Source organism: Microtus ochrogaster, unplaced genomic scaffold (genome assembly GCF_000317375.1).
Source record: "Microtus ochrogaster isolate Prairie Vole_2 unplaced genomic scaffold, MicOch1.0 UNK14, whole genome shotgun sequence".
Taxonomy (NCBI): Eukaryota; Metazoa; Chordata; class Mammalia; order Rodentia; family Cricetidae; genus Microtus; species Microtus ochrogaster.
The window spans coordinates 2,256,806-2,267,438 of record NW_004949112.1 but is presented as its reverse complement, the minus strand read 5'-3'; the positions used below and the strand labels follow the sequence as shown (position 1 = coordinate 2,267,438).

General features: G+C 53.0%; 2 protein-coding genes across 7 annotated transcripts in view; one reads left to right on the top strand and one right to left on the bottom strand.

Annotated features, from left to right (window-relative positions):
* Nucleotides 1–5,061, bottom strand: part of Bcl2l12 (BCL2 like 12) — a 6,671-nt gene extending 1,610 nt beyond the window's left edge. The window contains exons 1-6 of the mRNA XM_026789062.1: nt 4,946–5,061; nt 4,609–4,723; nt 4,313–4,455; nt 1,889–1,975; nt 1,714–1,805; nt 309–596 (exon numbers count right to left, since the gene is read on the bottom strand). Of these exons, the coding sequence (XP_026644863.1) occupies nt 309–596; nt 1,714–1,805; nt 1,889–1,975; nt 4,313–4,455; nt 4,609–4,715 (717 nt within the window). The 5' untranslated portion in view covers nt 4,716–4,723; nt 4,946–5,061. The remainder of the gene's footprint in view (nt 1–308; nt 597–1,713; nt 1,806–1,888; nt 1,976–4,312; nt 4,456–4,608; nt 4,724–4,945) is intronic.
* Nucleotides 5,062–5,290: 229 nt separating this feature from the next.
* On the top strand, nt 5,291–10,340 carry Irf3 (interferon regulatory factor 3). Of its 6 annotated transcripts, none has more exons than XM_005366831.3 (8): nt 5,291–5,496; nt 6,310–6,483; nt 7,476–7,647; nt 7,732–7,802; nt 7,953–8,127; nt 8,222–8,602; nt 9,459–9,574; nt 10,117–10,340. In XM_005366831.3, exons 2-8 carry the CDS (start codon nt 6,319–6,321, stop codon nt 10,279–10,281), a joined length of 1,245 nt encoding a protein of 414 aa, XP_005366888.2. In that variant the 5' UTR covers nt 5,291–5,496; nt 6,310–6,318; the 3' UTR covers nt 10,282–10,340. The 6 variants fall into 6 exon arrangements, with proteins under 6 accessions (XP_005366888.2, XP_026644861.1, XP_026644860.1 ...); XM_026789060.1 differs by having other exon boundaries at nt 5,291–5,676; XM_026789059.1 differs by having other exon boundaries at nt 5,291–5,731.
* Nucleotides 10,341–10,633: the final 293 nt, after the last annotated feature.

Here is a 10,633-nt window from a genome sequence, read left to right as displayed (position 1 = left end):
CAAGGGCTAGTTCCAGGACAGGCTCCAAAACCACAGAGAAACCCTGTCTCGAAAAACCAAAAAAAAACAAAACAAAACAAAAATTTTTTTAAAAAAAATGAGAGGACTAGGGAGCTATAGGAGCTCCTCTCACAACTGCTGCCCAAGCCCGATGGGCATCAGAAGTCAGCACAGTGCCTGGCATACAGCAAGTGCTCAATAAGCACGCGATGGAGTAAATGGAGCTGGGAATTCTGGAAGGAAACCTAAGATTTCACCCATCAAATGGCAGTAGGGTAAACTGAGGCTTGGAGGGACGTTCGACTTACCCAGCCCCCATGGGCCTGGATCCAGGGCGCAAAGCTGTGTACGTGTTCCACACTGAGGCTGGCCAGGGTGCCCCCCAGCCCGGCCACGCGCCGGCTCAGCTCCATAGCCAGAGCCAGGCGGGCCAATGGCTCCGGGGATGGCGGTGGGGGCGCCGGGCATGGCAACGAGGGGCTTGCACAGCTTGGGGAGGAGCTGACTTCACGACTGGAGAAGAGTTCCACAAGGCGGGCGAAGGAGCCCGCTGACAGGCGAGCAAGTTTCCGGTGCAGAGCTGGGTCAGAAGCTAGCTGAGGGGCAGAGGGGCAGCGTCAGCTAACTGCACCCCTCCGCAACCAGCCCAAACACCAAGTCCCACCCAATCATCCTCTATGGTCTTGGCCATTGGACTTCCAGGAAGGGGGTCTAGCTAGACTCAGAGCCAAGCAGAGTTCTGAGTTCTAGTAACAAGTTTTCCTTTAGTTAAGGGCTCCTGAAGCCAAGCCTGGAGCGCTAGCGCACACCTTTGATCCCAGCACTCGGGAGGCAGAGGAATGCCAGCCTGATTTACAAGTGAGTTCCAGGACAGCCAGGAATAGAGAAACCCTGTCTCCAGAGGGGGAAAAAAGAGTGGTTGAAGCCATTTACGGAAACCTTGTTTCCTACCAGATAATCGCTGTTACAGTACTGTCCAGCTCTGAAAGCCGATCAGGTTCCAGGAAACGCAGAAGCTTCACTTCAGAGGGCATTTCCTCCATATTCTGAGCTATATCCTTACTGTAGTCAATCAGGGTTCTTTTGTTGGTTTTAGAACCAGGGTTTCACTATGCAGCCCTGGCTGGCCTTGAAGTCAGAGAGCTCTGTCTGCCTCTGCCTCTGCCTCCCAAGGGCTGGTATTAAAGGCTGCACCTACGTCCCACCTTACTTTGTTGAACGATGTCTCCCTGGGCAGCCCTGGAACTTGTTCTGTGGCACAGGAGAAAGCTGAACTCGTGAAAACCTCCTGCCTCACATTCGCAGCGTGTGTCACCATGCCTACTACAATCAAATTTTACACACCTGCTCACAGCCATTCTCTTTCCTGGCTCATGTTCTGGTCTCTTTGTTGTTCTTTGTTTTTGAGAATTTGACTTGGGGGAGAGGGTGGTGGAGAGGAACGTTAAGGACCTCAGGTCACTAGGCAAGGGCTCTGCTGTGCTCCAATCTCTAGTGCCTCTAGTGGTTTCTGTTGACTGGATTCCCTGGCATGCTGCTGGTCCACGGGTCCACGGATTTAAAGTCCCACCGTGGTGACGCTCCAAAGCTCCTGTAAAGATGATCTGGTGCTCACAGAGCCCTGGAGCCTCACCTCTTCACCAAGACAATGCAAGTCCTGTTCTGCCCAGTCCCATTGCTGCCCTCTCAAAGGCATAGAGCATAGCCAGTCACCTTTTGGTTGATGACTTCTGCTTCCTCCTCCAGCAAGGCTACCAGCCTCCTTAGCAGGGCTTCCTTTTCTGTGGGTGGGGGTCCCTGGAACTCTGGGGGTAAGAAGAGAATGGACTGAGGTGAGGTCCTGGCCTCACCCCCACTCTCACCTGTCCCAGGCTCCTCTGCTGCTTACCTGGGCTGGGCGGAGATCTCAGTTGCTCTTGGACCAATTGTTCCAGACGTTGGGCAACCATGGCATAGAAGTCTGAAGTAGCTGGACCTGATGGGAAGAATAATTCTTTGTCTACAGAACAGGATATATTTATGAATTTTCTCCTCCAAACCATCTTACTAGACAGCAACAATTTTCAGTTCACAAAGGGGTAAAAACTAGGCCATGAGAGAATTTGATAAAAGATGTGAAAATCCTTAGCCTTTCTACTTTGTTGCACCCTCAAATTATACTGAAAATAATCGAGCTAAACTTTGGAGGTTCTTCCATCCACCAGGGCAAGCATAGCATTCCTGCTGCTACCTCACCCTGGTCCAGCTCCCAGATGAGCAACCGAGCAGACTCACCTCTGCAACCACACCTTTCTTCTAGGTAAGCCGTCAATCAGGCATGCTCCATTAAAATTATTTTTTAATTTTATGTATATGGGGTTCTGCCTGCATGTGTCTGCATGCCACTTGGGTGCATGGTGCCCATGAAGGCCAGAAAAATGCATCAGAGGTTGAACGACCCAGCAGCTGGGTTCAATTCCTACCACCCACATGGTGGCTCCCAATTTTCTGTAACTCCAGATTCATGAAATCCAATGCTTTTTCGATGGTGCACACCTTTACTCCCAGCACTCGGGAGGCAGAGACAGGTGGATTTCTGTGAGTTCGATGCCAGCCTGGTCTACAGAGCGAGTTCCAGGACAGCCAGGGCTACACAGAGAAACCCTGTGTCGAAATACAAACAGTAAGCACACAAAAGAGAACAGAAAATAGTGAGAGAGGAGGTACCGCCAGGAGGTCCACCAGGCAGGGAGAGGAAGTGGGAGGAAGATCTCAAGTTCAGGGGAAGAAGGAATAAGAGATGCCAGGGGCCAGACAGACAGACATAGAGGAAGCAGGAGAACAGGATGTACAGAATGAAAAAAAGGTAAAAAGCCCTGAGGAAAGCATAGATGAATAGAAACAGGTCAGACAGAACTATAAGAGCTAGTGGGACAAGCTAAGCAAAGGCCGGGCATTTGTAATAATGTCTCCGCGTCATGACTTGGGAGGTAGTTGGTGGCCTAAGAAGAAAGTCTGTTACATGGGACAGCCAGACTGTTTCACAGAGAAACCGTGTCTCAAAAAACAAAACAAAACAAGAAAAAAAAACAAAACAAAACAAATTTTTCTTTTATTTAATGAGTATGGGTGTTTTGCCTGCACGTGTGCCTGAAGACCGTGTAAGCCGCTTTCCTCTGCTTCCTGATATGTACTACTATGCCTCAGGTGCTGATGGCAGGCCTCTACTGACTCGACTACGTCATCAGCTTTCTGTAATCCAGGCTGGCCTCAGGCCCACAACAATCCTTCTGCCTCAGCTTCCAAGTGCTGATTACACCAATGCGCCCCCACACCCAGGTCTACTGATCACCGACAAGTCCCAATATCCCTTCCAGTCTTCCTCTGCTACTTGATATTACCAATTGGCTGAGGAGTTGTGCCTGACAACCATGCCTCCTGTCTCATGCCCTGGGGGGCTGGTGTCACAAGTAGTCTTCCCTAAGATTTTTTTTTTGAATATTTATTTATTTATTATGTATACAATATTCTGTCTGTGTGTATGTCTGCAGGCCAGAAGAGGGCACCAGACCCCATTACAGATGGTTGTGAGCCACCATGTGGTTGCTGGGAATTGAACTCAGGACCTTTGGAAGAGCAGGCAATGCTCTTAACCACTGAGCCATCTCTCCAGCCCCTTCCCTAAGATTTTAAGAGCCAGGGAAGCACCTATGTAAGGAAAGAGACAATTACCTAAGAAGGGCGCCAGAGCACCTCCCCCTGGTCAACCACAGAATTGCTCAGTAGAAATCCAAGCTCAGCCCGGCGGTGGTGGCACACACCTTTAATCCCAGCACTCGGGAGGCAGAGGCAGGCAGAGCTCTGTGAGTTTGAGGCCAGCCTGATCTACAAGAGTTAATTCCAGGACAGGCTCCAAAGCTACAGAGAAATCCTGTCTCAAAACCGCCCCCCCCCAAAAAAAATTCAAGCTCAATGCTGGGCAGTGGTGGTTTAGGCCTTTAATCCCAGTACTTGGGAGGCAGAGACAGGAGGATCTCTGTAGGTTTGAGGCCAGCCTGGTCTTCAACGGGAGTTCTAGGACGGCCAGGGCTACATAGAGAAAACCCTGTCTCTGAGGCTCTATTTAACGATGCGTGCCTGTGATTCCAGTACGAGGTAGGCTGACGCAGGAGGCTCCAGCAACTGAGACTATGTCTCAACACTGCCTCTTTCAAAGAAGTCTAACTTTGAAGGGGAAGAGTTGTGGCTAAACCTGAGCAGTGCTGGCCTTTAACAGGGACGAAAGCTCCTAGCCATTAAAGTTTCACAGGTAACCAGTGTAAAAATCTCTTACCTGGTCCCGAGTCATAGCAGGGGCGTAGGGGAAGGAAGCAGGGCCGAGAGGACTCCGGGGGAGGGGCTCCTCTACCCAGGGGACAAGGGAGGCATCTTCGGAGACGACTCAGGAAATCTGTTGGCTCCTCTTGGGCAGGGCTCCTGGGGACAAGAATCTCAGAGTAACCTTATGGAAGATCAGTCTTGAAACTGGAGTCAGGCATATGGGGTCAGATCTGAAGGGAGGAGACAGGAGGGGACCAGTACTCAAGAAGACCTTCCAGTCTGGCCCTGGGGGAGTGGCCACTCACTCACCTGGGTGGAGTTGGGACAGGGCACCCAGCAGATTCACCGCGCCTAAGGAAAGCTGCCAGAACCCTCAGTGTGTCCTCTCGGAGCCCCAGCTCTTCAGAGCCGGCCATGGAGGCACCTGAGGGAGAGGACGGAGGATGGACCAGTGGGAGAGTTGATTCTGTCGAGGAAAAAGGGTCTGGAGAGAGGAGGTAGCTGAGTGCTAAGACTACTACATCGAGGTACTTAGGTCCTTAGAGGCTAGGGTACTACCAATCCCAGTACGCCTTGCGGCACTCATTGGCCCGTTTTCCCCGTTTATTAGCCGAGCAGCCTACTGGGAGATGTAGTTCCAATTTACCTCTGGCTGGCTCCGGAGATCCTGGGAGCTTGGACCTCAAGAGAGACAAGACTGGCTGTGGCCGCCCCAGCAATGGTTCCCCTCGCTTTCTGCTCTGATCCTTTTCCTGGAACCCCGCTCACCTTGTTCGGGGTTCTGTTCTAGTTGCGCCGGAGCCCACGCTTTCAATCAATTTCAACAAACTTTTCGGAAATTCAACTTTCCCGCGCCTGCGCACTGGGCCGACCTGGTAACCGCCCCAACGCAGAAGGGGCGGGGTGTTGGGTTGTATATTTGCATATGGCGTTCCCAGCATGCTTGTGGGCGGAAGGCCAAAAAAGGGCTTTGAGGGAGTTGGGTTGCGCCCATAAGTAGACTCTCTGCTTTTGGGTTTATTACCCAAATTATGAGAAAACTGTTTTTATCTCAAAATATCGTTAGAAAAGAAAGTCCCAGCGCTCGGAGGCTTAGCTGACAGGAGGGGAAAGGTGCGTGGCTGCGAGTCTCAGAACTACTGAGGCCCCGACACCAGTGTTGGCCCCAGCGCCCCACGAGTGCAGGATTCCTCCCCGGTAGGTAACGCGGAAGACTCGGACGGGTGGCGGCCTCAGGGCACAGCATGGGGCAGCCCAGACGCGCAGGAGCTCGGCGACCGAAAACCAGAAGGGCAGCGCGTTGAAGGTCTGCAGTCTCAGCACCCAGGCTGAAGACTGTAAGATTGCTGCAAGTTCAAGGCCTGCCTGGGCTCCGGAGTGAGTGCCAGGCCGGGCTGGACCACAGAATGAGCCCCAGGCCAGCCTGGGTTATGTGAGTTGAAGACCAACCTGAGGCTAGCTTGGCTTACAGAGGGCGTTCGAGGCCAGCCTGGCCACATAGTGAGTCCCAGGCCAATCTGGGTTGCAAAGAGAGGTGAAGACCAGACTGGGCTACACAGCAAGTTCAAGGCCAGCCTATGCAACGTTCTAGGCTCTTTCTAAAAACGTCAATAAAAACAATATAGGAAAACCAAAACTGAAGAAGCTTGGGGAGAGGCGACTGCACTTGGAAGCATTTAGGAGAAGACTGGAAATGAGCGAGGGAGCAGTCACGGTCCTGAAAAGACTAGGAACAGAGGGCTCCACCCAAGAAGTGGGGTGCCTGCTTTGGATAATAGAGAGGGGCTTACATTTATAAAAGAGAAGGAACCGATGGGTAGGTAAGAGTTTCTACTAGAGAAGCTGGGGTAGGAAAGACGGCCCCACTAGGTATGGAAGGGTGGGAAGGAGTTTCCCATTTGTACCCCACAAAAGAATGAGTGAAAGGCTTCTTCCGCTGTGGCGGGGCGCGGAGGTTTGAGTGCATTTGCTCCTTGACATGCGTACTCAGGAACTGCCCTGTGTGCGCAGGCCCCAAGCATGGGAACCCCGAAACCGCGGATTTTGCCCTGGCTGGTGTCGCAGCTGGACCTGGGGCAATTGGAAGGCGTGGCCTGGCTGGACGAGAGCCGCACTCGGTTCCGGATCCCGTGGAAGCACGGCCTGCGGCAGGATGCCCAGGTGGCTGACTTTGGCATCTTCCAGGTGCGACGTCGGAGGCGTTCCTGGGCGTGGCTAGTTAGGGGCGGGTCTTGCTGATGAAGATAGTTGGGACTGGAGGGATAGACAGGAATTGATTGGCCGTTTCCAAGAATAGAACCCGGAAAGCAAGTTCGGGTCACTTACAGAATGTTCTGTAGTAGAGGTTCTCAGCCGGTAGGACAACACTTCCACAGGGGTCGCTCGTTGCATATTTACATTACAATTCATAACAGTAGTAAAACTAGCTATGAAGTAGTAACAAAAATTTTTTTAAAAAGATGTTATTTATTATGTATACAGTGTTCTCCCTGCATGTACACCTGCAGGCCAGAAGAGAGGGAACCAGATCTCATAGATGGTTGTGAGCCACCATGTGGTTGGTTGCTGGGACTTGAACTCAGGACCTGTGGAAGAGCAGTCAGTGCTCTTAACTTCTGAGCCATCTCTCCAGCCCCAATAAAAATAATTTTATGGTTGGAGTCAGCACCAGGAAGTGTATTAAAGGATCGCAGAATTGGGAAAGTTGAGAGAATGAGAGATCTTTGCGGCGTGGGTTCGATTTTAGAACCCTTCAGGTTTGAGACTGCCTCATAGATGGGGTTATTGGTTACCAAATTAGCATGGACTAGTGGTAGCATTAGAGAGAATGTGAGACTTGGTCCGGAAGGTGTCCTGGGGTGGGTACCAAGTAGGTCTTGGGTTAGCTTGAAGGTGGGCATTGTGGTTGGGTTTGTAATCCCAGCACTGGTGGCGGCAGCGGGACGGTGACAAGTGGGAGCCCAGCCTCGGTTAGTGTGGAGACCCTGTTTCAAAGCCAAAGGGGATTTCTTTTTGGTGTTGAAAGGAGTGGATAAGGATAAGGATGGACCTAGGGGCCCGGTGAATGCGAGACCTTGGGTCTGAAGCTATAGGATGGAACATGGTGGGAGGTGCCAGGAAGTCAGGGCAGAATCTAAATCCTCTCCCTTCCTCTCCTGCAATCACTGGTGTCTCAGGCCTGGGCTGAAGCCAGCGGTGCCTACGTCCCAGGGAAGGATAAGCCCGACCTGTCGACCTGGAAGAGGAATTTCCGGTCAGCCCTGAACCGGAAAGAAGTGTTGCGATTAGCCGATGACCAGAGCAAGGACCCGTTTGACCCTCATAAAGTGTATGAGTTTGTGACCCCAGGTGTGTAACCAGGCTGGCTTGGGTGCAGACCTTGGGATCAGGAGGATCTCTGCCCTTCTTTCACCCCACCCTCTCTCTGGACAGCAGCAAGGGACTTTGCACATCTGGACACCTCTCCTGATCCCAACAGCAGAAGCAGTCTGTCTGATCCCCAGGTGAGGAGGCAATCATCTTGCCCTGTCCCTGTTAGGTCAACCCTTCCTCCCCAGCCCAGCTTTTACCTCTGGACCTCCATTCCTTTACCACTCTGCTCCCGTCTTGACTCAGCTGAGGCTGTTAACTAGACCAGCCCTTTCCTCCTCCAGGAAGACCTCCGGGAATTACTGGGTGACATGGTCTTGGAACCTCTCCCAGATGAGGGGTCCTCAGGCCTGGCTATTGCTCCTGATCACTCTCAACTACTACTAAGCCCAAATCTGGACAACCTCCCAAACTTGGCACCCCAAGAAAATCCACTGAGGCAGCTGCTAGCTGAGGAACGTGAGTGCCAGCTGTGGGGTAGGAAGGGCTGCAGCAGGGGCAGCAGCCCCCACCCTGGTCCTCTCCATCTCTCCCTTTTCATGCTCCCACACAGAATGGGAGTTCGAAGTGACCGCTTTCTACCGGGGCCGGCAGGTCTTCCAGCAGACACTCTTTTGTCCAGGGGGCCTGCGGCTGGTGGGCACCACAGCTGATAACAGGACACTGCCCGGACAGCCAGTCACCCTGCCAGACCCTGAGGGGTTTCTCACGGACAGGCTTGTGAGAGAGTATGTGAGCCAAGTACTCAAGGGGCTGGGCCAGGGGCTGTTTCTGTGGCGGTCAGGGCAGTGTCTCCGGGCCCAGCGTCTGGGCCGCTCCCATTCTTTCTGGGCTCTGGGTGACGAGCTGCTTCCAGACAGTGGGCGAGGGCCAGATGGAGAGGTTCCCAAAGACCAGGACGGAGTTGTGTTCGACCTTGGGCCCTTTGTGACAGGTGAGTACCCTATGGGGATTGACAGGCCATGGTGGTGGACTGTATTCAGAGCCTGCTCCTCTGCTCTGTGGCAAAGGACAGGCCTGCACCACCGCATTTGGGGGCTGGCTGCTGTAACTGTTGAACCTTGTGTAGTACAGGCATCATAAGATGCTCTGGCAACCATTTTATGGTGAATATGCAGAAATGACTCTGGGGCGGGGTTTGGCTCAATGGTAGTGCCTCTGCAAACTACAGGTAAATAAGTCCCCTAGAGCTCTGCTGTCCAGCAGTTTTGGGGAACAAGACCAGCACTTGCCTCCAGTGTTTTCCACTAAACACATGGGACCGCTGAGAACCCACAAAGAGCCAAGTGAGATGGAGAGTCTTGAAGCTGTTTTGAGAAAGGGCCTCTGTAGCCCAGGCCTCCCTAGGGGTAGGGCACCTGGTGTGAGCTGGTGCTCAGCTTGACATTGCATTTCTATGAGTTTTCTGAAGCAGGGTCTCGTTGCTTTGGCTGGCCTTAAATACATCCCTCCGGAGGGCAGTCCTCAAAGGCTGGCATGACAGTGTCAGTTCAGAGAACCACAGCAAGGCCCGAGCTGTTGAGGAGCCATCCCAACAGCCGCCTTCTACCCTAAGCTACTAGGGCCCACCCTCCTCTCTGTGGAGCCCCTGGGTGGGGTGGGCTGACATCTCACCTCCATAGTGCTGCTGAAACAGGAAAGGAGATGGATGAGCTGTATCTGCAGGGAACTGCCCAGAAAGGCAGTGCCTATGGTGGCGGCAGAGAATTAGCAGGGAAGACAGTAAGCTGGGTGCGTGGAAATTGTAGAGGGTCATCCTTTCTTTTCTGACCTGACTCCTGGGTTCCCAGATCTGATTGCCTTCATGGAAGGAAGTGGACACTCCCCACGCTACACTCTGTGGTTCTGTGTGGGGGAGTCGTGGCCCCAGGACCAGCCATGGATCAAGAGGCTTGTGATGGTCAAGGTGACAGCTGTCTTGTGCTTCTGGGGCTGGGAGGGTCCATGTGTGGAGGAACCTGCGGCAGCCAGGGATTAAAACTCCCAGAAGCCCCTCCAAGAAACAGCAACTCAGCCGGGTGGTTGTGGCGCATGCCTTTAATCCCAGCACTTGGGAGGCGGAGAGACAGGCAGATCATTGTGAGTTTGAGGTTAGCCTTGTCTCCAGAGCAAGTTCCAGGACAGGCTCCAAAGCTACGGAGAAACCCTGTCTCAAAAAACCAACCAAACAAAAGAAACAGCATCTTCAACAGGGCTCCACAGCCACTGTTCCCCGTCTTCAGCAGGGCCTAGCCATCACAGCTTATTCTAACACTAGATCCTGGAGCTGTCAGCTGCAAGTCTGCAGCCTTTGAAATATTCAGCTCCCAGGAGCCCCATTGGTTATGACTATGGGAGGGGGAACTACAGTTCTTAGCAGCCCCAGCTTGAGGGAGGATCCACCCTGGGCTATGCTGGGAGCTTGCACCTGATTAGCGATTTGCCCTGATCCATTCCTGCACCATGTAGGTTGTTCCCACGTGTCTTAAGGAGCTGTTAGAGATGGCTCGGGAAGGAGGAGCCTCCTCACTGAGAACTGTGGACTTGCACATCTCCAACAGCCAGCCTATCTCCTTCACTTCTGACCAGTACAAGGCCTACCTCCAGGACTTGATGGAGGAAATGGACTTCTAGGCCACCAGAGACACCTGAGCCCTGCCTAGTTGCCACCAATAAAGCAGTTTATGCCACCATCACATCTGTCTGGTGTTCACTGTCCCCAAGCTGGTGATTACTCTACAGAGGTCTCAGTTTGCCCACATGCAGCTGGAGTTTAGGTGCTCGGTGAGTGAGGCCCAAGGGGCAAGGGCAGCATGGTTACCAGCTGTCTCCCCACGGTCCTGGAGAAAGTATCACAAAGGAGGCGGGAGACAGGCCAGGCCCGGGGCTGCACGCTCTCCCTTCATGAGCCAGGGGAATCTGAATAGTAATGGAGGGCAACTGGCAAGCCAGTGTGGGCAGCCTGACTTACCGGTAATGTCGCCCG